Source organism: Lissotriton vulgaris, chromosome 4_1, assembly GCF_964263255.1.
Source record: "Lissotriton vulgaris chromosome 4_1, aLisVul1.2, whole genome shotgun sequence".
NCBI lineage: Eukaryota > Metazoa > Chordata > Amphibia > Caudata > Salamandridae > Lissotriton > Lissotriton vulgaris.
This window is the reverse complement of record NC_141691.1, coordinates 1,676,854,700-1,676,879,509: the sequence shown is the minus strand read 5'-3', so window position 1 is coordinate 1,676,879,509 and position 24,810 is coordinate 1,676,854,700. Positions and strand designations below refer to the sequence as shown.

The 24,810-nt window shown below is 47.9% G+C and overlaps 1 protein-coding gene across 1 annotated transcript in view; it reads left to right on the top strand.

Annotated features, from left to right (window-relative positions):
• The window catches only part of LOC147724398 (uncharacterized), a 78,778-nt gene extending 54,289 nt beyond the window's left edge, over nucleotides 1–24,489 (top strand). Inside the window, exon 2 of the mRNA XM_086918035.1 lies at nucleotides 23,684–24,489. Within this exon, the coding sequence (XP_086774161.1) occupies nucleotides 23,684–24,489 (806 nt within the window). The remainder of the gene's footprint in view (nucleotides 1–23,683) is intronic.
• Nucleotides 24,490–24,810: the final 321 nt, after the last annotated feature.

The following is a 24,810-nucleotide window of genomic DNA, read 5'->3' as shown; positions in this document are numbered from 1 at the left end:
GTTTCAATCTGAAGCCAAAGTAGTCAGCTCAGGGGTCCCCCAGGGCTCTAGCTTGAGCCCTGTACTTTTTAATCTGTACATGGTGCCCCTGATTGAGCTAATCGCTTCCTATCAGATTAGCACAATATCGTATGCTGACGACACACAGCTTATTCTGGTCCTGGATAGAGAATTGCCTAACAGCTACTTTTGAGTGGATGAATAACAATCACCTCAAATGCAATTCCGGTAAGACGGAAATTCTGCCGTTCGGCTCTCAAAATCTGTTTTCCCCGAAAGACTGGTGGCCTGATGATGCTGAAGCCTCCCCTAATACCATCTCTTCTGCCTGAAATTAGGGCATCAAATTCGATGACCAGCTGTCTTTTAAACAACAACCAGTGGCTGTGGCCGGCACTTGCTTCCATATTATTAAATCTCTTAGGAAGTTTTTTGATCTCCTTCCTCTGTCAGCAAGGAAAACGGTAGCAGTTGCTTTGATAACATCTAGACTGGACTACTGCAACGGCCTGTATGCAGGAGTAAATAAGTCCGTTCTCCACAGGCTGCAGATGGTCCAGAATGCAACTGCCCGTTTAGTGCTACGCTGGCCTCGCAAGTCATCTGCTTCGGCAGCGCTTAAGGCGCTCCATTGGTTACCGATCTGTAAGCGGATCCAGTTTAAGATCCTTCTGATTACCTTCAGAGCCTTCCAACAGCAAGGGCCTAGATACCTGTCCAATGGGTTCAAACGATATCAGCCCATGCGCTGCCTGAGGTCCGCAAATCAGAACTTGTTGATAATACCCAGATTTAAACTGTCAACCAAAGGTGGCAAATCTCTTTTCCTTTTAGGCGCCTGGGCCTGGAATAAACTCCTGTCGCAGCTCCGATTGATGCCCAATGAGAGCCACTTTAGAAAGGCACTTAAAACATGGATTGTCTCCCTCACTGATGTTGCTTGCAGAGCACTGGTGTAAAGTACATTGTGACTAAGTTTGCCTCCATTTCCCCCCAACCTATTCCATCTGAGTTGGTGTTGAGCGCCAAGATACTCCTTGGAGTGGTAGCAGCGCTATATAAATGTACCTTACATTACATTACATTACTGGAGGGTGACCACTAAAGGATATCAGGTTTGAGGTCGGGGTAGCACCCAGAAGCAGCATTTCATTGATTTCACTAGGAATGTAGTTTTTTGAATTGTTACTGGACCGTCACTGTTATTTATGTGGGATCAATTTATTGAGCAACATGTAGAATTGCCTGGAGGCAGTACATCCCCCAAATATAAGGAGTGAATAGCGTATGAAGACACGCCTCACACATCCAAAGAGTATACAGGAGCGCACTCAAAAGGAAACTTAGACATAGAAGATCGAAATCCTTTCAGTGACTAAACATCTTATTTGTTATAGTACTTCTATTGCAAATACCCCTTCACTCTCCATAACAATTGAGCAATATTTTGTGGTTCCTTGAAAGATGATCCTATCTACGATTTGGCAATGGACATGTTCCTATAATTAATGTTGAAAGAACATAAATGTGATTAGCAAAACAGGTTTTATGGTTATGCAGAGTTATGCGGTGATGAACTCTAAGAGCATGCAAACATGTATGTCTGTGAATTAGTTTCCTTATAAAATGTAAGAAGTTGTGTAATCCTCATGACATGTTGTATTAATGGATGTTGTGTATGGCTAAATTTTCGACTTTTTCCTTTTAGATTTATGTAATGTTATAGCTGTAGGAAACTATGGAGATGATGATATGTAGTTTATAATAAAATTGTGCTTGCATAGTTCATGTAATTTCAGGAATTTCCCAACATGTTTGTTGTGTAAAGTTTAAATAATTAAAGCATTACACCACATGGCATAATTATGCCACCATTCTTGGCAAAATTGGAACGCAGGAGCACTGGAACAAAGCTAGCAACCAGAACCCATGTACTTGTAGTTTACTATAATTAAATGTGCTTTATTTAGTGCAATATGCATCCTTGTAGCAAAAATTGATACAAAGATGCTTGTTGGACTAAAATATACTGTTTTTTTTCTTTTTTTAAAAAACTCTTTATTCAAGACCGATCAAGACATTGTATCACAGTTACAAATAAATATAAGCAACTATCAGTCACGTTTTCCCATTTACTCCCCAAACATAAATATTAGCAGTTGCCATGTTGCTCTTGTCTCTTCCAGGGTTCCGTACAGAGATAAATTAGCAATAAAAGAGTGGCAATCTGATCAATAAATAGTCCCATCGTACAGTGGTATGGCATTCAGTTCCATCTGCGGAGGGAATCAACAATGTTCCTGCCGTCTCATCATGTATAACACCAAAAGTCCAACTTTCCAACACTCCCCAACATCCCTCCCTGTTCCCTCCAGTCTCCTGGTCACAGTAGAGCTTTTCTATGGGCTGTCTCCCTGCCTTCATTGCAAGGCATTATGTTTTAGTGTAAAAATGTCAATAGGCCTGTGCGACCCTATCTTGTGTCTATATTACGCTCGATCGCTCTGCGATGGCACAAAATCTATACCCTCCAGGGCCATCAACATAACCTCCCATTCCTGTGCTATAGGATACTTTTGTTGACCTTTTTCCTCCTCACGTCTCAAAGACATTCCCTCTGCTCTGCCCCACTTTACCAGGTCCGTCTGCCATATGGCCATCCCAGGTGACCTGGGGGACTTCCATCTTACCGTCAGTGCCCTAGCCTCTAATAAAAGAGCCATCTGCAGGATCTTCAATTTGGCCTTCAGCGTCTTGGACCGTTTATGGGACCCCACTAGACAGTATAGAGCCTCCTCAGGTACCAGCAGGTGGGTAGTAGCTCTCAGTGCCTGACAAATCTCCACCCAGTATCCACGTATATGTGGACAGGACCAAAGCATGTGCAGGAATCCAGCCTCTTCCGCTCCGCAACGTGGTCAGCAATGGGATGCGTCCGGGAACATGGCGCTGAGCGTTTTAATAGCGTGTGCGCGCTTTTTATCTTGGACTGTTGTGTGAACAATAATTTTATTTTGTGCTCAAAACAGGCTTACCTGCCTTAGCGGACGCCGGGGCTGTTCTCTCCTCTCCTTCCCGCCCTGGTCCGACGCGGTGACTAGCACCGTTGCGCGGAGGGCATGGAAGGTCGAGACTGCCACTTCCGGTTAGCGGGGGAGACCGGTTAGCGGTCTAGTTTTCTTGAGGTCACTCGCGCTGGGGCATAAAAGGCACCGGAGGAGCCGGCTCGCGTGGTGGTGAGTGGGCAGTGGCAGTGTCCACAATCCATTGTGCTTGGCGCTGAGCGTTTTAATAGCGTGTGCGCGCTTTTTATCTTGGACTGTTGTGTGAACAATAATTTTATTTTGTGCTCAAAACAGGCTTACCTGCCTTAGCGGACGCCGGGGCTGTTCTCTCCTCTCCTTCCCGCCCTGGTCCGACGCGGTGACTAGCACCGTTGCGCGGAGGGCGTGGAAGGTCGAGACTGCCACTTCCGGTTAGCGGGGGAGACCGGTTAGCGGTCTAGTTTTCTTGAGGTCACTCGCGCTGGGGCATAAAAGGCACCGGAGGAGCCGGCTCGCGTGGTGGTGAGTGGGCAGTGGCAGTGTCCACAATCCATTGTGCTTGGCGCTGAGCGTTTTAATAGCGTGTGCGCGCTTTTTATCTTGGACTGTTGTGTGAACAATAATTTTATTTTGTGCTCAAAACAGGCTTACCTGCCTTAGCGGACGCCGGGGCTGTTCTCTCCTCTCCTTCCCGCCCTGGTCCGACGCGGTGACTAGCACCGTTGCGCGGAGGGCGTGGAAGGTCGAGACTGCCACTTCCGGTTAGCGGGGGAGACCGGTTAGCGGTCTAGTTTTCTTGAGGTCACTCGCGCTGGGGCATAAAAGGCGGATGTTAACAAGGGAGTGCAGCGGACGAGCGCAGCGGGCGCGTCGAAGGCGCGCCGAAGTGTCGCCAAAGTCGAGCCCGTCTGCGCCCGTCCGCGGCCGACTGCGGGCTAGGGCGACAACCCCTGGTCGAAAGATCTACTGGACTAGGGAACAACTCCTTAGTTTCCGCACCCGCACTGCCTCCTCATGTATGCACGGTATGTTGAGCAGCGACAGGGCATGTCCTCATTGTAGCTTTCGTATGACTACTATGCCTCAGGATACCACGGAGCAGGCATTGTCCTGCGGTCTCCTGAACGTCAGGTCGCTACGTAAACACAGGCTCGATGTGTTCGAGCTGATTACTGAAAAAAAACTTGACCTACTGTTTCTAACAGAAACGTGGCTAGATCAGTTCTCCGACTCTGACATCATTGAAGCCACACCGGAGAATTACTCCTGGGTCAGGCAGGATAGGCCAGAGGGGGTGGGAGGGGGGATTGCGATTATTTTTAGGGACACTTTGGGCTGCTGCTTAGAACGCACGCCGATCGTGGAGAGTGAGGCGGGCCTCTTCTCGATTAAAATTAATGGGGCCATGACGCTCAATGGATGTCTGGTATATCGGCCCCCAGGGGCTTGTACTAAGTTTAGGGAGAGCCTGTTAGAATGCCTCATGGAGGCGACCCTGCGCAGGGACAAATTTCTCCTATTAGGAGATCTTAATCTGCACCTTAACTGCCCTGAGGCCACAGGGGTTGAGGATTTTGGTCGGGACATGCTTGCCCTGCAACTGGACCTGAAACTTGAGGCCCCTACGCATCGACTGGGACACCTCCTGGACCCGGTCTATGCTAATTGGGAAGGTGTGGAGGTGTCAGGTGTTGAACCCTTTCCCTGGACCGACCACTTCCTGGTGGCATTCTCCATACAGAGTAGAAACACCAACAAAACTAGCCAGGTACCCTCTAACTATCTTAGGAGGAAGTGGGCTAAATTCTCGGTGGAAGATTTTAACCAAGCCTTAACTAGGGATGGTTTGCCTGGGGGCGAGGACATAGAAACAGCTGTCCTCAACCTGAATCAGCGCATCACGGCAGCGCTTGACCAGACAGCCCCTCTCTGCCGCACTACCACAGGTGCTCGGAAAGATCGCTCAGCTCCTTGGTTCAGTGCTGAGCTGAGACTGACAAAGGCAGACTGTAGGCGGGCAGAAAAAGTCTGGAGGGTGTCCTATGACAACAAGGCCAGGGACTTATTCCTGGAAAAAAGGCGCATTCACCATAGGCTGATAAAAAAGTCTAAGGCAGCCTACTTTGCTGAACAAATTCAGGGGGCGGAAAACTCCGCCAAGGAACTTTTTGGCATCTATAAATCCCTGACTTCGGTAAATGCACCTACAGAGCCGGAGAGTTGCTCTACGGAGTCTTGTGACCGGATTGCAGACTACTTCTCCGCCAAAGTAGAGAAGATTTACTCGACCTTCCCTATTCGGCCTACAGGGCTGGACCTAGAGGAAGCAATGGGGGACACAGAGACGGCAGGGCATATTACACACTATTGCACCCCTCCTCCTGAGGAACTATTAGTGGTGTGCCGCTCTGTAAAATCAGGGTCCCCGTGGGATCCGGTGTCGCCAAAACGCTTGGCAGACAGTCTGGAAGTCTTGGAGCCTTATATTAGGCACATCCTCGACGTATCTTTCGGATCAGGGAAGCTGCCGGACGGATGGAAACAGGCGGTGGTGCTCCCGCTCCGGAAGAAACCCCACTTAGGCTTCGAGGTATTAGAAAATCTGAGGCCCATCTCCCTCCTGCCTTTTCTGTCAAAAGTGGCGGAAAAGGTGGTTAATACCCAAATTATGAAGCACGTGGAGGAAAGGGGACTGCTCCATGCGACGCAGTTTGGCTTCAGGCCACGACATTCCACCGAGTCCGCCCTCCTCATGGCGACGGAACATCTGAGAGAGGGCGTGGATGCAGGCCAAACTATGGCTTTGATCTTGTTGGACCTCAGCGCGGCGTTCGACACTGTAGCACATAACATCTTGCTACAGTGTCTGAACAGAGGTGGCATCTCTGGCACCGCGCTGAGATGGATCCAAGACTTCCTCAATGAGAGAAGCTTTCAAGTCAGGCAGGGAGACTGCTATTCAAGGGGGGTGCCTCTGGGCCAAGGCGTGCCGCAGGGCTCGTCATTGAGCCCAACCCTCTTTAATATGTATGTCGCGCCTGTTGCATCGATCGTGGAGAGCCATGGCCTCCAACTGGTCTCCTACGCCGACGACACGCAGCTGGTGATCTCCCTGTCGCAGGCGCCCTGTCTTGCTGCCGATGGCTTCCGTTCGTGCATGAAAGATCTAGCCGAATGGATGGCCAACAATTGTTTGAAGCTGAACGGCAGCAAGACAGAGGTGCTGGTGGTAGGGAGAGCCCAGTCTGCCTGGTCGCCGGCATGGTGGCCCTCCTGCCTTGGACCTACCCCAACCCGTGCCTAGAGGCGCGCAATTTGGGGGTGTGGTTTGACGTAGGGCTCACATTTGGCCCCCAGATTAATCGGGTGGTGGGAGTCTGCTTCGGGATTCTGAAGAAGCTGAGAAAGGTCCTGGACTTACTCCCGCTTGAAGCACGTCAAACCCTGGTTCATGCCCTGGTGACAGCTAGGGCGGACTATGGGAACCTGCTGTACCTGGGGGCTCCAGAAAAAAGCATGGCCCGGCTGCAAGTGCTGCAGAATGCGGCAGCGCGTCTGATTCTCAGACTGCCTAAAAGGGCGCCTTCTAAGGCGGCCCTCCAGCAGCTACACTGGCTCCCGGTGAGGAGAAGAGTGGAGTATAAAGCCCTCTGCACCTGTCATCGCATTTTGAATGGCAGGGCACCCGCCCCTCTGACGAATTTGATCAAAGCGTACATACCAACACGGGCGCTTAGATCAACAGGGGGTGGCCTACTGAGGACTCCAAGAATTAAGAAGGCCCGCATGGGAGGCAGGTCTTTCAGATACTTGGCGGCAACCAACTGGAACAAACTGCCAACGGACCTGCGTTTGGAACCAGATGAGGCCAGATTCCGGGCAAAACTAAAAACGTATCTTTACAGTAAATAATGGCCCGCGTAGTTTTTGTGTTCCCTGTCATCTGCCTATTCCCACTTTCAGCGCGTGGACACGCCGGTGTGCGTAATCGCAGCGCTCAACAAATGTCCCAATAATAATAATAATAATAATAATAACATCCTGTGTAGCCTCTGAGGGGTGAGATACGCCCTGTGCGGTACCATTGTTTGTATAAATCTAAATTTCACATTCCTTGATACCCGCTTGGGATGCTCAAGGATAATCTGCCATTCCTTATCCGTCACTGCTATACCTGCGTTCTGAGCCCAAGTGTCCGAAAGCGTAGTGAGTGGAATTGCTGAGTGTGCTCTAACCCGTGTGTACAACCAGCGCACCAAATGTCCCCCAGCCCCTATAATAATAATATAGTAGGTGAACTAATTCATGTTGCACGGGTTGGGTTCACTGTGGTGCCCAGGTGGTCCGAATGTAGTGTGATACCGTGGCGTGCAGTAAGTATAATCTAGGGGGAGCGCCCGTAATTTGTAAAAAAGATTTATGGTCCAGCAGAGTCTCATTGCTAAAAAAGGCACCCACCTCCTAAATCCCAGCCTCCGTCCAGGGGCGCAATGTGTCCCGTGTTAACCTACCGTGGTGTGTTGGGATACCCAGTAAGGGAATGTTTGCCGCATATGGTTTCACCAACGAGGTATATGACAGTGCTATTTTCCAGCACAATAAGGCCGTATGTAGAAGCAGGTGGCAATCCGGAGGAAGTCGTCTTTGTGGTAGAAACAGGGAATGTAGCTCCCCCCGCACCAATCGCTCCGGTGAATAGTCGATCTCATGAAGATTCCTACCAGCCACCCAGTGTGAGAGCCACTGGAGTTGGCTAGCATAGTAGTAGCCACGAAAATCTGGGACTCCCAGGCTGCCGGAACCAGTCCCCAGCTGGAGCTTACGGAGACTAATGCGTCTCCGACCATTACCCCAAATGAGAGTAATCAGGATAGTGTTGAGCGTGGCAAACACCTGTTGCGGGATGATCACAGGCAAGTTAATGAAATAATACAGTAGGTGGGGGAGCATAACCATCTTAGAGATTGCAACTCGGCCCATGACTGACAGGGGTATGGAAATCCAAAAACCTACACTACTGCGAAGTCGGGTAATGGCACGTTTAATATTACCATCTATTTGGTCCTCTATATACCTGAATCCCTAGATTTTTGAACGTGGTCGGAGCGACCGGTATCAATTGTGTCCCAAAGCGGATGGAGGCGGGGTGTCATAAAGGGCAGTGTGATCCGCCTCCAGGTCACTAAAATACAGTAAAATATCGTTCGTGTACATGGAAATCAAGTTGTGCGTTCCCCTAATCGGAATACCCATCTGGTCCTCATGGGCCCGGAGCGCTATAGCCAGTGGTTACAGAGCCAAAACAAATAAATTCAGGGACAGGGGGCAGCCCTGTTGGGTGTCCCTGTACACCGAATAACTGTCCGACACGTATCTGCACGTACGCGCCCTAGCTGAAGGGCCTGTGTATAACAGTCTGATCCACCTCAGAAGGTAGTCTGGGAGGCCGAAGCGCTGCAGGGTTTCAAACATAAACGTCCATGACAGGGAGTCCAACGCTATACAGCCTGCCTGGGGATATTCCCGAGGGGTGCCTGTCATAGAGGCGTGCAGTGTCCGTGTGTTCAGGGACGTACTCCGTCCCGGAAGAAACCCGCATTGATCTCGATGCACCAGGGCAGGGAGGTGGGATTGTAAACGCAGAGCTATGGCCTTACTGAGGATCTAATACTCTGTAGAGAGCAGTGATAAAGGCCTATAATTCGCCATGTCCAAGGCATCCCTGCCGGGCTTAGGTATTGACGTAACCAAAGCTTGCATCGTTGATGCCGGCAAGTGCTCTTCCTCAAACGCTGCCCGGAACACCTTATCCAGGACAGGCACTAGGGTGTCCGCGTAAGACACATAGAACTCCACTGAGAGACCATCCAGGCCTGGTGTCTTATTACGGAACTAAAATATAGTGTTAAATGAAGGATTAGCATTTTGCGTGATTTCTACCAAAATTTCACAGAATTACATGAAAGCAAATTACATGAATTTCACACACTTCTACTTTATATGTGTCAGGAACCCCCATGTGCCTCAGTGCTAGCTATCCCAGATGATGCCTTTTGGCCCTTACCACCTAGTCATCACTTCTCCTGCCACCTTTTCTGGCTGTCTTACCACACTTAACTGAAATGTGATTATCTGGTACAGTGCACCAGTGCTCCCCACATATGGTATACTTCATTACACATGGTCCTCAACACACCATTAACACCTCTCCCTGCCCAAAGAAGTATTTTAATTGCCACCTTATCAGCTGTACAATCCACAAACAAGTTTGCCTAGCGTGCATGCATAGAGCAATGTTATAGTTGTGGTTTCAGATGGTAATTTTCTTGTGACTAAAATGATAAGAAACCTTACTTTACCCTACTTATAAGTCTGTGGGGGCTGCACTTTGTGAAGAGGAATTTCTGCCTCACATTTAGACATGCTTGTTGAACTCTCGTGAGATTTCCAGCTCCTGCAAGATGTCAGTAACTTGATGGCCATTTTGGTCCCTTCCAGTATAAAAGCATCGGTTCTGGAAGCCTTGATGCTTCGCCTTAAGGAACCTGAAGAGGAAGGATTGAATTGGTGAGCTCTTCCACGAATCCAGACAATGCCATGCCTCAAGTTCCATGGGGTATTTATATCTTTTAGGACGTTTTAGTCTATTTTACATGGCGACTTTGCAACATAGACATAGACCCAAAACCTATAACTTGTGCAAGAAGCTTCGCCAGCCATTGCACTGTTTTATTGGTTGGTAGGTGGAATCAAGTGTTCCTGATCATGACTATCCAAGTTGCAAGAGATTAAAAGATTTGGCTTACTGTATTTTTAGAATTTGTATTTGTGAATACCAAAGCTTGAAGATATGCCTATAAGTGTGGTGCTTTAACAATTGTTACCTGTTCCAGGTGCAGAAACCTGATTCATCCTTAAAAAATCGAGGACTTTCTTGAGTATTACTACAAAGAAATTCGACCTAAGTGTCCATTTGAGATTTGACCACTAAGCAACCTGACTTTGAAGGTGACAAGAGCCTCTCTGGAGAGATTCCATCTAGCATAATTATTATAGCTTGTTGTTTTAGCTCTTTGTTTTAACTCGTTATTTTAGCTTATTTTTTGCTCCAGACCCCTTACCCTTATATTCATTCCGGCACCACCGCATATATTCCATTCTGGTGCTGGTGTGGAAGCGAGGGAGAGTCGGTCCATTCTGCCCCTGCCACAAGTCAGTCACGGACCTTGATGATGTGTAACCAGCTCAATGGAGTATCTGACAATATGCTTATATCTAACCTAAAACATACTTCATAAAATAAAACAAAAAGCCACACACTGTACCTATAATTGACAAATGCTGACAGTGCTACTCTTCACCCACTTAGATGGTACAAAATATTCAAAATGGTTAAAACAGCCAACAGAAAAATGGTTCTGATTTTTTCAGTCTCAGCCTCAGACAGCTTTACCTACTTTTTATTTGTTTTTGTTTGTTATTACTTATCAAACAATACAAAATAACAAAATTCACGTCTATTTCTTGCTGGAATCCTTCAGAAAATGCACAGCTCAGCAATACGTCTAATGAGAGGGCAAGCAGTAATCATACAGTCGGCTCCTGCATCTCCCACAACACAAACAAGCATTGGCATAGCCAATAGGTCTCACCTTTGGGACCTTATAAGTGTTTAGCCGTGCAACAGTTGATGTTGTTGCACCAAGGATATTGTGCTGCATAACTAAATACTTATAAGGTCCCAAAAGCGAGACCTATTGACTATGCTAAATGCTTGTTGATCTTATGAGTGTGTAGCCATGCAGCACATTATCCGGGTTGCTGTGCCGCTGCTGAAAAGAAAGGTGTTGAGTGCACATAGTACACTATGGCAGATTGATAACTTCCTCCTTCAGGGCAAAACTTTGCGGGGCATATTATCAAGAAAGCTCTATACATTATCTCCGCTTTTATCGGCAGGAAACTGCCGATAAAGCGGCGATAATGGGCTTGATAATATGCTCTATGGAATTCCAATCGAAGCCCATGTTAGATGTGAAGACTTCTAACATGGGCTTCGATTGGAATTCCATAAAGCATATTATCAAGCCCATTTCTGACGTTTCATCGGCAGTTTCCTGCCGATAAAGGCGGCGATAATGTATAGAGGTTTTTTGATAATATACCCCTGCATCTTTGCGGTTATCCACAAACTTGAGTCTCTGAATGGGACTTCAAATCCGTGTGTTTAAGGGTCCTAGAAAAACAATCATGGTGTGTTGCTTCAGAAGGACTTGTGCGTTCAATTTCTAGATGACAAAGCAAGCACTCAGCAACTGTTTTAAATAGTGCGCAGTAGTGTAGCCATGTTGTTTAGGGCTGAAGTGCAAGTAATTGGGATCTTGGGATCCAGTTGCCACTTTGTAAGAAAGCATGCATCTGAGTTGCATGATTTTTAGGGGCACAGCGTTACTGCATCTGTTGCACATAATTAAGCTATTTCCAGTAAGTGTAGTTGTGTACGCTAGGGATGGGAAAGGAAGAGTTGTAGGCATTGTTGTCATGTAAGAGGGGGAGGCCAGGGCCGGACTGGCCACAGCGGGCACCGGGCATTCCCCCGGTGGGCGGCACAGGTGGGGGCCGGTTGTGGGCCCCTGTGGGCCGTTTTTGTTACAGGGACGTTTTTGCGAAATCTGCCATGTACCGAAATCAGGCAAAAACCGGCCCTGGCAAAGAGCTCGGAGGCACCCGCGAGTGGGGGGGGGGAGGTAGGGGAGGGCGGGCGCCCACTTTTCCAGGGCCGGTTGTAGTTCCCAGTCCGGCCCTGAGGGAGGCAAGGAACAACATGTCTTGTTAGTTCATTCTGAATGACTGACAGTGCGTGTACAAGAGCAAAGTTTATATTTTTGAAAGCACTGGAAGGATATGACGGTATACAACATAAAAATATTGTGGTTTGTGGCTATTCTGAAGCAACACGGTGCAAAAAAGCACAACAAGAGTGCTTCGAGATCAAAAGCACACGTTAGAGGGAAAAGTGTTGTGCATCATTGCAGAATGGAAGCTAAGCTTATGGAATTGTGAGGCGAAATTAGGGATGGGAGAGAAATATGTATATGGGTAAACTAAAGCAGTAGTGGGTTTTTGGGTTTGTGTGAAGCACAGTGCCACTGCACCTGTTGCACAATCAATTATAGAACAGAAACATTATATATTTCATATTTTTACTACTCTGTCCCCCCACGTTTCAACTTCAGCCACGGCGATCTGCTAGTAGTTGTGTATGCTTGAAAGATCCACCCTGAACAGAGAAAACAAAGCATATGAGTTTTCTAGTCTGGTGCCCCCTCTAGAATGCCCCCTTGAGGAGTGCTTGCCCCACACTTTGAAAACCATAGTTCTGAGGAAACAGTGAGTGCAGGCTGCATTTGCATCACCTCTTTTTAGGGAGGTCATGGTAATGGGAACTGAGCTGAATCCGGTAGTCTCATAGTAAGTGGAAATGTGGTCAGGCTCTGAGATACAAGCGGTAAGTTGTCCTGCAGACAAAGACTGGCAGTCGAGCAGTGACACAGATTTGAAGGCATGTAATGTGGAGGGCAATAAAAATAGTTACAATTTTAAACTGTTTAACTTGGCCAGTGGCTCTGGGCTGAAATAAATCTGTTGCTAAACCTGGACAAAGCAAGCTTTTGTTCATTAAGACCACTATTTTCGAAAAACTGGCAGTTATTGTTGCTGATCACCCTCTTGATTTAGCCATCACTACTATTTTTTATACAAATGGCATGATAGGCCCCTCCAGGGTTGAATGGTTCTTGGATCTTCCATAACAAGAGTACGTGACCGTGAGATGTTTATGCCTCATTCTGCTTCTCAGGGCAAGATCTTTTGTTCTTAGCTCTCTATTGGCCTGACTGGACTTCACCAGAGCCAGAAGAGCTGTGACTCTACAATGTGCTGACAGGTTGCACTTCACTGATCGGGCAACTTTTCACACATTTCCACGCCTGCCATCCCCTCAGGACAACCAGTGCTGTTCCTGAGACTCCTCTCCAGGGCCCTCATTTATGAAAAGTGACGCATCCTTGCACAGGCGCAGGGATGCGTCACAATTCCGTACGACGCGCTGCGTCAGAATGTTGCGACGCGGATGCGTCAGATTAATGGAATGGCGCACCATGCCGCAAGTGATTCCGCAAGGCGGAAAAAAGTGACGGAGGCGCTGCCGTCCTGACGCACCGAAAAGACACGCAAGTGCGGGAAAAGTCCCGTAAGTCGCGATCGCAGAACTGACGCAAGTGTACGCGTCGCTGCGCCACTATCACGTTGCGTCAGAATCCGGAAAACGCCAAAAATACACGCATCCATTTCCTAATTCTCCCTCAAATGGAAAAAATTGCTACCATGGAGCCTGAAGGACACAGCAGCAGTCAAGGGAACCTTCCACATGGCAGCCAGGATGCCCAGCCTGCAACACAGGGAGAAACACATGGAAAGAGGAAACGCAAAATTAATTTCAGTGCTGAGGAGAACAACATATTCATAAATGAGGTGACAGACCACCAGCACCAGCTTTTTGCAAGTTCCAAGTTGCCACTATGAAAAAAAGAGGCTATTTGGCAGTCCATATTGACAAAGGTCAACTGTGTGGCCTAAGGATGACCTTGAAGAGCGGGTTGCGGCGGTCATCCCAGAGGAGTTGGTGGTTGGAATTCCAGGACAGGACAGTGCAGAGCATGAGGAACTGCAAGACACACAGGGTAAGTCCCTACAAGGGGAAATGTGCAAAGAAGGTAATGTTCTGCAGTGCATAAACTAAGGTGGCTGGCTCAATTACTGACGTGTTGTGGAAAGAGAAGTCATGCAATGTCATGAACTGTGAAGGGTCTTCAAAAAGTATTGTACCAGGGACATGCACATGTTACATTTGGTAAACAGCTACCCCTGTCAAGTAAAAATATATGTCCAAAGTGAAGTCCCAGCCCATTGCTGCACCTGACAAGTGCCACACGCAGGTGCAAATATACAACTACCCTCATGAAAAACAATCACACAACATCCTGCAACAGACCGAGTTTCACACTTGTATAACTTGGGCTGCTACCACTGTGCTGGCAGGATGTTATTTTGTTCATGTAGTGGTGGCACAATGTGCCACACCCACAATAATAGGCCACAGACAGCCATGTAACATAGTACAACATATCATGTCATTGCATCATTCCCACATTAAAGTGTGAGAAAGCGCAATTCCAGGGCTGTTGCTGGGGGTGTACCCGGAAACATCCATGTCCAATTGACAATGTACAATAGCAAAGTCAAACTGTAACTATCACGCTGCGCCACAAAGATATGCATACACAGGGTCTGTGTAAGGCATGCACAACCTGAATAAATACTTACTCTTCCCTCTCTGATATACCCAACATATCGCTTTTGCATTCAAGTGGACACATAGAAAGCGGAAAAATCTTTTGATGACTGCATCATGCAGGAATGTGTCCCTTCCATGCACACAAACACTGATCCCCTGCACCGCTGGACCCCCTGCAACATGGTGCAAGTCTGCCTGGGTCGGCGCATGCCAAGCATTGTGCACCTGTGTCGTTGTGAAGGACAGGTGACACCAATAAAAAGACCCTACTCATAGTCACCCCATGCAGGCCCAAAATCAGTCATTGTACGACTTTGTGCATGATGGTTTCAGCCACATTATCTGCATATGTAAGGGAAAGTACTCAGGAATGTTACTCAGCATGTGAAGCCCTGTGCCACATTACACAAGCATCACGCATAACATATGCATGGTGGGTCTGCACATCCCAAAAAAAATATCAGTAGTGGTGATGTGCAATCCATCCCAAATTTGGAAATACATTAGCATCTAGCAATTGTGTCAGTACCTCACACCTGCATCATGGTAGGTATAGGGGTGAGGCAGTGTCACCGGGAGAGGCCTGCACCAAGGTTTGCTGTACTTGAATGATGCTCCTCACATGAATGCATGACTTAAGCACTGACCAGCTACATCTGGATGAATGACGTATATAACATGAATAACAACATGTATTGACATACAGTGAATACAGCACATCTATGTTGTCACGACCATGGGAATAACATAAGTGTACCAATGGTGTTCTTGCAGTGAAAGAACAACCAACATCAATAGTGTGCAGGAATGCGCACCATCTCACCGAATGCCTCCATTCATGGTCTGTACGTATGCATGCACTGCAGCACACCTATATTGCAAGGGGTGCAGTCCAGCTGCTAAACATCCAGCAAATATGCACCATAGTTAATTATACAAATGGATCATCAGCCAGTCTGCAGCGCTGTTTGTGTAGCTTAAGTGCCAAGAATGTTTAATCACATTAGTAAGCTGTTGCATACAGATGAGAGCAAATGCTCAGGAGTGATAGCAACTTCTATGCCATTGGCATTGCATCTCCCAACAAAACTATGGCAATGACATGCAAAGTAGGCGTGACGTATCCAAATAATGCCAACAAGTTCACTAACTGCACCTTGCAAGATTAGCAAGGCTGTCACAGACATGAGAGAAACAAGCAAAGTCATGCAAATGCACAATAGGTCCCGGAATGTAAAGCCACAACATACATGTCTCTAAGGAAGGTGACAAATCGTGGCACAACATATATGCATGGGAGTGGTACTGGACAGCGCTGCAAACAAGGTTACAGGGTTGCCCTGTGACAAAGATACACTCGACAAATGTGCAACAACAATATTGCGTGCATTCCTATGGCGCAACCATGAAAATTGTTGCTGCAAGAAAACAGCGAGGCAACACTTCTCACCATGTCCCTCCTTGCAATAGCATGGATGTACAGTACCCACTGGACATTGCTCCATGATTCAAGCAGTGACAGATCCATTACAAATCATAATGTCAGTGTATGCACAACCATGCCGCAACTCCACCAATGCATAGTGGCAGACGATGCCAATGGCACTGCCCACATACATGGCTGCCATGAGGTAGGGGGAAAGTAGGGATGCAAGTACATTCATGAGGGGTGCAGAAATGATGGTGTCATTCGAGATCCTAACAGTGCTATTTGTGTGCTGTAGTGTCACAAGTATTTAAGCATTGGTGGACTGTCTTTGCACAAAGAGTGGATGAGATGTCATGCAGTGTCCTTGCTCCAGCTGCAAGAGGGTGCAAGGATGGCAGTGGTGATTGCTCGTCAAGTCACATATGTCATGCATTCAATGATGGTAGTGCCAGGAGAGTATGAAGTCAGGCCTGAATCAGAAGTACCTGCAGCTGTACTACAGGTACTTAACCGTGTCCTGTTCAGTGGTATGTTGAGGTCCCTTGATGCTTGAATCTGATGTCAGTGAAGTTAACCTGGAGGTGTTGTTGGTCAGGTAACTTAACCTGCTGAGGTGGAACTGGAGGTCATCGAGAGGGATGCTGTCTGTGGATGTCACACACTGGGGTGCAATGATGTCAACAATGGTGTTGGAGAATGGAGCACATGGCCTGTGTGTCATGCACATGAGTATGCTGCTGAGTATGGCCATGGGCCTGGTCACGATAATGTAGTTGTCGTAGTACATGGTCAACCATGGCACATTAGAGTGCCTGCTCATTCTGAGTGTACCAGTGTATGGGTTAACAATGCCTCTTCCATGATTGTCGTGCTGCCACATGCAGGAGACACAGAAGTTGCCAGTGACAGTGATGGTGATGTCTGTAGCAGAGTTACGTCCTGGCAGGTGAGGTGGCGTACAGGGTTGAAGGTGAGGAGGTAGCTGACATTGTATTGTTGCAGTGTCCAAGAGGAATAAACCTTGGTTCACAGTGTGGACCTGAGCCAGTCAAATGCAAACAGCGTACAGTATGGTTGCCGTAGTCTTATGCGATGACCATTTCAATGTATGCTGCACAATGTCAACAATGCAATGCACGTGTACCAAAATAATAATTTCAAAATTTTTCTTTGTGACCCCAATTATGTTGTGATGTAAGTACTACATGTGGTAATGTGTGTCAGTATGAAAAAAAAGAAATTGTGACAAATCTTAAAAAGTAACAAAAATGTTGTGCATTTATGTGTCAGATAATAACAATTGATTGTGTCATGGGGGGACATATGTCTGAACTATTATTTGTATAGATGTACATCATGAGAAATAGTGGGTCAAATTTTCAGAATATGAACAAATGCTGTGTATATAATTTTTGGCTATGAAAAATGGTGTGTGCATTACTCACTAATCTGACTCAATTGTGTGTGTTGTGGTTGTTCATAAAGGTATTTAATGCTTCAGGTCTGGGTGTGTGGTGACAAGGATACTTTGTCCATGTACTCACTGAACTTTAAACAGTGTATTTAAAGTCTCTGCTGTGCAACACCTACTCTACAGTTGCAACATGCCTAGTATGAACAATGAATTCAATGGAATGTGATGACATGGCATGTTTTGGTATCATGTATGTGCCTTTTGGTACAAGAGAGTCACACCTGCTCTACATGGGGGCACAGTGGCAAACATTGGCAATTTGGGGAGGACAGCTGTGAGTTAACAAATGCAGGACAGAACAATCAATGTCTTATGGATGCAGGGATGTGTGTGTGAGTGTGTGCTGCAAAACTTATTGTGGCCCATTCACAGAACGTACTACTATATTGGTATTCACAGAATGCACTTACTAATTTTAGCATTCACAGAATTAACTTAATACTTTTGGTATTCACAGAAGTTAGGATTTTGTCTAAAGTTTCTCTGAAGACAGACTTAAGACAGACTAAAGGCAAAATCCTAACTTCTGTGAATACCAAAAGTACTAAGTTCATTCTGTGAATGCCAAAAGTAGTAAGTGCATTCTGTCAACACCAAAAATGTATCAAGTTTAGGATTGAGTCTTAAGTTCGTATTGTGAATCTGGCACACATTGAGGGAAGTCTCACCTCAAAGCTGTGTCCCATTTCTCTTGAGCCTATGCAACCCTGCCTTTGTGTCACGTTAAAGGAATTAGCCAGCCAGGCTCACTACTCTGAGTCAATCACAACGCTGTGAAGTGCTGGTGTGACTTGTAATTGGAAATGGGATAATACATGCTGGAATGTCGGCCATGTTTTCCATGGAGGCTGAAATGCAGCCTGTGTACCAAACATGGAAGTGGGCATTACTGCTCTGGTCATCATGGGTGGTACCTGAGTTATCTTGCCAATATGCACATGACCCACCTCATCTAAGATGTCCCCTACCCACCCTCCCATGCCATGATGACACATAGCATGATCACATCAGTCACTCATCCCTTATGTCTCCATAATAAGTCAGTTCAGTGCTCTCATCTGAGCCCACACTCCACATATGGTCTATGAACTACCACTAAGGCCCCCACCCCTGTCTTCATGTGTTCCGTCATCACTGAATATTGTACCTCACAATTAGCCTACTCAATGTCAGCCGCTGTGCAAGCGCACAGCAGACGCATGTACATGGTGTGCTGAAGGCACGCCTATGGGAAGTCTGAATGCGCACATCTGGGTCCAAAATGCAATCATTTCCAGCAGCAACTGATATACAGTCATTCACTGATGCAGCTCAGCCAGCCTCCATGCACTCATACATGGAAAACATTGGAGAATGACAACAGGCCTTTGCAAACATGACCCGCAGACATTTCACATGCCTACACTGCTGGCAAACCTCAACCACCACCCTGGTCTCAAACACAGCCAACACCAGCGTTACTGCAAGTGAAAGTCACACCTGGATACACAACTGCGCATACCAGACCTCCACCCTCTGCAAGCCTAACAAACAGCACTACAGGGACACTGCATGGTAGAGCACTGATCTCTAAGAAGCAAGAGGCACCAGCATATACCTTGGTAAGAACTGTATAAACACCAAGACACCTGAAATGTAAAACACATACATGGGCGCAATGAGGGAGTACCACAAATAAATAATCCAACATAATGGAAAGTCCTGCTAACTCGTCAAGGTCCTGCATGAATACAACAACCTATGCTGCAAAGCTACAGACATCACCCTGGCACTACAGACCAGTGATAAGTGTCCAACAAAGTTCACCATAAACAAAAAAAATTCACTACAACAACTTTGCCGTACACATGAGATGCCACAGGCAGCACCACGCAAACCACTCCCAACACAACAGCCATACTACCATACCCACCGGGACACCAGTCACAGCTCAATGCACCCCCTCCAACATGAGATACAGCCACCTGTGGGATCACTACAGCCCTGTCCTCATTACATCAACAACAGCACCAAGATCACCCTATTCACAGCCACAGGTGACATCTGCACCCTCCGGGACCACGAGCTGTGAGTGTGCTCTGACACAGACTAACACCACACAGATTTGCTACACTACATGAAGCAGGATTCAAAGGAACAATGCTTAACTGGGTCACTCATCCCAGCAAGAGGTCCAAGGATCAGACTGACAACCTTCGCCTTTAAAATCACGTTATTCCAATGCTGAATTCAAGAGGGACCATCTATGTGTCTGACCCTTGTCAACATCAACAGGGCTGCCTCAGCGCCATTTGAAACCAAACACAGCCTCAACATTGTATCCATTGCTGATGACAGACAGCTCATACTCTCTCACACCTAAGACTACACCAACCAAACACTTGAAATACAATGAGGAATGCAGTACGTCGCAGTCTGCATGAACCACAGCTGCATGAAATCAAAATCAGAGAATACAGAAGTCTGTGTCCTTGGAACAACTCCTTCAGCATGTAAAAACACATGTTGGATCTACCACTCTGATGGGAAGGTGCTGCCGCTAACGCTCAAAGAGATAGGTCTTGATGAGTCTTCTGAATGGGAGTAAGTCCTGGGTCTGCCGTAGATGGGCCGGGAGGGTGTGCAAGGTCTTGGCGGCGAGGTAGAATCAAGGAACTGCTGCTGGAGGTTGGTCATAAGATGCGGTGGACAGTGGTGAGGGGGAGGCTGGTGGAGCGGACCTGGCGTGTGGGGTTGTAGAAGCTGAGTCTGCTGCACAGGTAGGCTGGTCCGGCCTACTGGAGTGCATTGTGTGTCTGGGTCTGGAGCTTGAAGCTGATCCACTTGCTCATGGGGAACCAGTGTAGGTCTCACATTTGGGGGATGATGTTGCTGCGGTGGGGGACGTTGACAATCAATGAGCTGTAAGTGTATTGGATGTGTTGCAGTAGTTGTAGGTGTTTGTCTGGGAATCCTGCGTACAGTGCATTGCGGTAGTCCAGTCTGCTGGTGCTCAGAGCCTGCGTCACAGTTATTTTTGTCTGGGGTGGGGATCCACTTGTGGATCCTGCATAGCATGCGGAGGCAGTTGTAGCCTTGAGGAGGAGATGGCGTCGACCTGCTCAGACATGGAGAGGGAGGAGTACTGGATGTATTGTAAGTTGCGTGCATGGTCAGTGGGTGTTGTTGCTGTTCCCAGTGTGGTTGCCAGACAGGAGTCGTCCCAGGCTCAGGGTGTGGGTCCGAGGATGAGGACCTGTGTCATGTCCAAGTACAGTTTCAGACTGCTGCTCCTCATCCAGTTGGTGAGGGACTTTATTCCCTCGTGGAGGTTTGTTCAGGATGTGTGTGGGTCCCTGGTGATGGAGAGGATGACCTGGGTGTTGTTGGTGTAGGAGATGATGTAGAGGCTGTGATGGCGGCCGACGTGTACGAGGGGGACATGTACATGTTGAACAGTGTTGGGCTGAGGGATGACCCCTGGGGTACGCCCCAGATGATGTTGATGGCGTCCAATTTGATGGATGGGTTTCGGACACTCTGGACACTCTGGGTTCTGCCGGAGAGTAAGGACGTTGTCCAGTCTAGGGCCTTCAATTGGAATCATGATTCTCGGAGGTGTGTCTTCAGAGTGTGATGGCATACCGTGTCAAAGGTGGTTGACCGGTCCAGCAGGAAGAGGGCTGCTGTCTTGGTGCTGGCTAGTTGCTGCATGATGTTGTCTGTGCCGGACATGTGAACTGTCTTACTGCTGTATGTACGTATGAATCCGGACTGGGACGGGTCAAACATGTTGGGGTCTACCAGCTCGCAGCCCAATTGCATGTTGATGATTACCTAGATGACCTTCGTTGGGAACGTGAGCAGGGAGATGGGCCGTGAGTCCTCGAGGGCATTGGGGTGTGCCTTGTGCCTCTTGAGGAGGGCATTGCTTGTGGCGTGCTTCCATATGTCATGGAATGTTGCTGCATTGAAGAAGATGTAGATGACATGTGTAGTTGTGGTATGATTGCTTCCTCTGCTTTGTACAATAAGTGGTGTGGTGATGGTACTGCTGGTGATCCAGAGTGTATGGAGTTCATGACCCTGTCAGTTGGGTCCTTGTCGACGTAGTACCATGAGGTGCTGCGGTTGGCGCTGGTGGTCCTCGCTGGGGAGGTGGAGTCTGGCATAGTTGGGGTGGTTGTGGTGGTGAAGCTGTCATCGATGTCACCAAATGTGCGCTGTGAGAAGATGGACAGTGAGTCCCACACTTCTTGTAAGGGTGGCATGTTGATAACGTTTGCGCATGGGTTTCTCTGTTCAATAACAATGCAGAATACCTCATTGCTGTCGTGTGCATTGGTATCCAGACAGGCTTGGAAGGAGGAGCTCTTTGCCAATCTGTTGAGGTGGTGATGTATACACGTGGGGTCCTTGTGAACTGTGTGGTTGTGCAGTGTGTGTCCATGGAGCCATGTTCACTCCATCTTCCGGCATGTGCGTTGGTAGGTCTGGAGGTAGTCGGTGAACCGGGTGGCTCTGTTGCAGGTGTGGCTGTTGGAGGGTAACGTGAGTGGGGCAAAGGTGTTGTTGCAGTCCTACATACACTGTCAGAGTGTTTGGGCACTGGCAACTGGGTTGGTGGGGTTGTAGTTTGGGCTGTGGCTGAGGGGTGTGACCAGCTGGTCTACGTTTACTTTTACCCAGCATTGGTGAGGCAGCAGTTGTCTGCGGTGGTGTGTGGTTGATTAATAGAAGGTAAAATTGATGCTGCGGTGGTCGGTCGAGTGCAGTTCAGTGGTGTGGTTGGAGGTGACGTGGGTGCCTGTTGACAAGACGGGGTACAGCTTATGGCTGGTGGTGTGGATTTGGTCCTGAGTTGTCTGCAGCCGGGTCTGGTGAGGTTGTTGATCAGTATGGTGGAGTTGTCGTCGTTGTTGTCCTTGAGGTGTAAGGTCAGGTCCCACAGGATGATGTAGTGCATGGAGGGGAGTGCTTGGGTGCTGGCGAGGTCATTGATGGAGCTGCAGAACTGAGCACTGGGTCGGTGTGCTGTACACGAGGGTTCCCTGAGGGTGGTGTTGGGTGTCGGTGTGGATGTTCATGTGCAGGTGGTTGGCGGTGTTGATGGTGTTGTCTGCATGGGTGCCGACCTTGAGGGTAGACTTGTGGTCGATGGTGACCCATCCACCAAATCAGTCAGCGCAATCCCTGCGGTTGAACTTGTAGCTGTCTGGGATGTCTATGGTGATGTTGGTCGCAGAGGAGTAGTTCCACCAGGTCACGTTTAATAATCACACATCTGGGGCGGAGGTGTCAAGCAGATCCCAGAGCCACATGGGCTGTGTTCGTGTGGAGTGGGTGTTGTGGATAATGCATCGGAGGTGGCTGGGTCCACTCCATGGGGGTTTGGTGGCTCAGTTGCATGTGAAGCTGCATGTGCGGCAGGAGAAGGGTCCCGTGTGTATGTTATTGTGGTGGCCTGGAAGCAAGTGTTGTATTGGCCGGCATTGAGTGCATGGAGGGTACAGGCGTAGTACTGGAGTCTGGTGTAGTCGCGTTAGTGGCCACAAGAGGTCCTGGCGCTGGGCATGGTCCAGGCGCAGATGGCTGCAGCCTGGCCTGCTTAAGGTGTGCCTCTGGTGCGCAAGTAGCACAGTCGAGCAAATTTTGGCACATATGGGGATGTGGGAGGGAGGAGCAGCTGGTAGGCGGGAGCAGCAAGTGTGCATGGGGTGGTGGAACAGTGGCACTGAAAACAAAATGGTGTGCAAACAGGGTGAAAACTAGTTGCACTGAGGCCACTAACGGGACACTAATATGGTGGTTCTGCACACCTGCCAGTGTGTACTCAGCAGCGGCAGCAGGGGCACACAGGGGCACACAGGGGGAGCTGGGTGTAGGTTGAGCAACATACCAGGAGCAATCTGGGTTATCCAAATATAACGTAATTAGCATGAAGACACATGAAACGGGCCACACACAAAAAACACAGCCGTGATGGCTATGACAGGTAGGATGATGTGAGATGGTAAGAAATCCATGTCCCACATCCTCAGTAATTGTGGCCTGATACCTGCTGCACACATATAGAGTGCAAAATGCCACATGGACTTGCTACTGTGCTGGAATGTGTCCCCAATACACACCAACAAAACAGACATCAGGACATGCACTCGAATAGAATGTTGCAAGTGTGCAAGCACTGTATGCCCATGTGCCATGTTTTTGGACAAACATTTTGTATCCATCAAATGATTCATGCCATGTCATTTTAGGTAACATGAGTGATGATGTGTAGCTTGAACTTTGACATGTTGACACACATCAAAGTCAAAAAGGGTAGATGTCTCAAAATTGTGCATCTGTACACCATATGTCAGACATGATCATAAACATACATCTATTTTTTATTTCAGGGCATGGTACACCTACTCATGAGCAGGAACCTATGTTTGAATCCGATGATGAGGGCGGTGAAAGTGTAACAAGTCTGGACACAGGAATCATCCAGGACCTGTTACAATCAATACAAACTCCCTCTCCCCCCACAAGAAGGCAAAGCAGCACTGTGGGATCTCCGCTTGCCCAACATGGAAGTACTCCTATGCCACCTCCCACAATATCTGAGCCTCACCAGTCGCCGAACACGCTAAACTCCTTTGAACAACATGTTGTGGATGTACAGGGTCAGTTGGCACAGGAGGTGCGTAAAGGGATCGAGAGCATGGCAGGCACCCTAGACGGAGTGCTCCGTTGCCTAACATCAAATACTGGCAGTGCGGAAACTGGTAGCAGCAACGAAGCACCACCACGTACTTTGTTTCACGCCATGAATGAAATTTCAGAAGTCATGCAGCAGAGGCACAGACAAATGCCTAACACAAGTGCCAGCCTTGAAGTGGCCAACAGGCTGAGGGAAATTCAGTACACCCTCAAAGAAATGAATGCAAAACATGATGCATACCTGACAAAATTGGCTGACTACCAACGGGATGTTACAGCTGTGCTTGAAAACCACCAAGTCATGCTGAGTGCATTTATGCGGTACCTGATGGGCATGGAACATGATGCAGGTACAATCCCATCAACATCTGCAGTCCCTGATGTGTCTATGCCTCCTGTGTCGACTGCACCACTGATTACACCATCAGCTGTGACAACAAACACATCTGATGAAGAAGAATCAGAAGATTGTCCAGTCCTCCGCAGAACCATGCTTTAGCATCACATATTGTACCAGGACAATAAATAAGCACTGTCTGGTGCTCATAATACTGACATTGTACCCCAGTAATGACGAAAAACAAATTACTGCTACTGGATGTAAAATAAATTATCTGTGGCCTCCCTCCATGAGGTGAACGTATGATGTTGACATTCCCTTATCACACAATAAAAAACTACTCACTCATGCATGCCACAAATGTCATGTTTATGTATGGACTGTGCATGTACATCCTCAACCCTACTGTATGTGTCCCTTGATTATTAGAGTCCTGTCATACCTTGCTACTTGCTAAGTTGTGTCACTTACATTAATTTG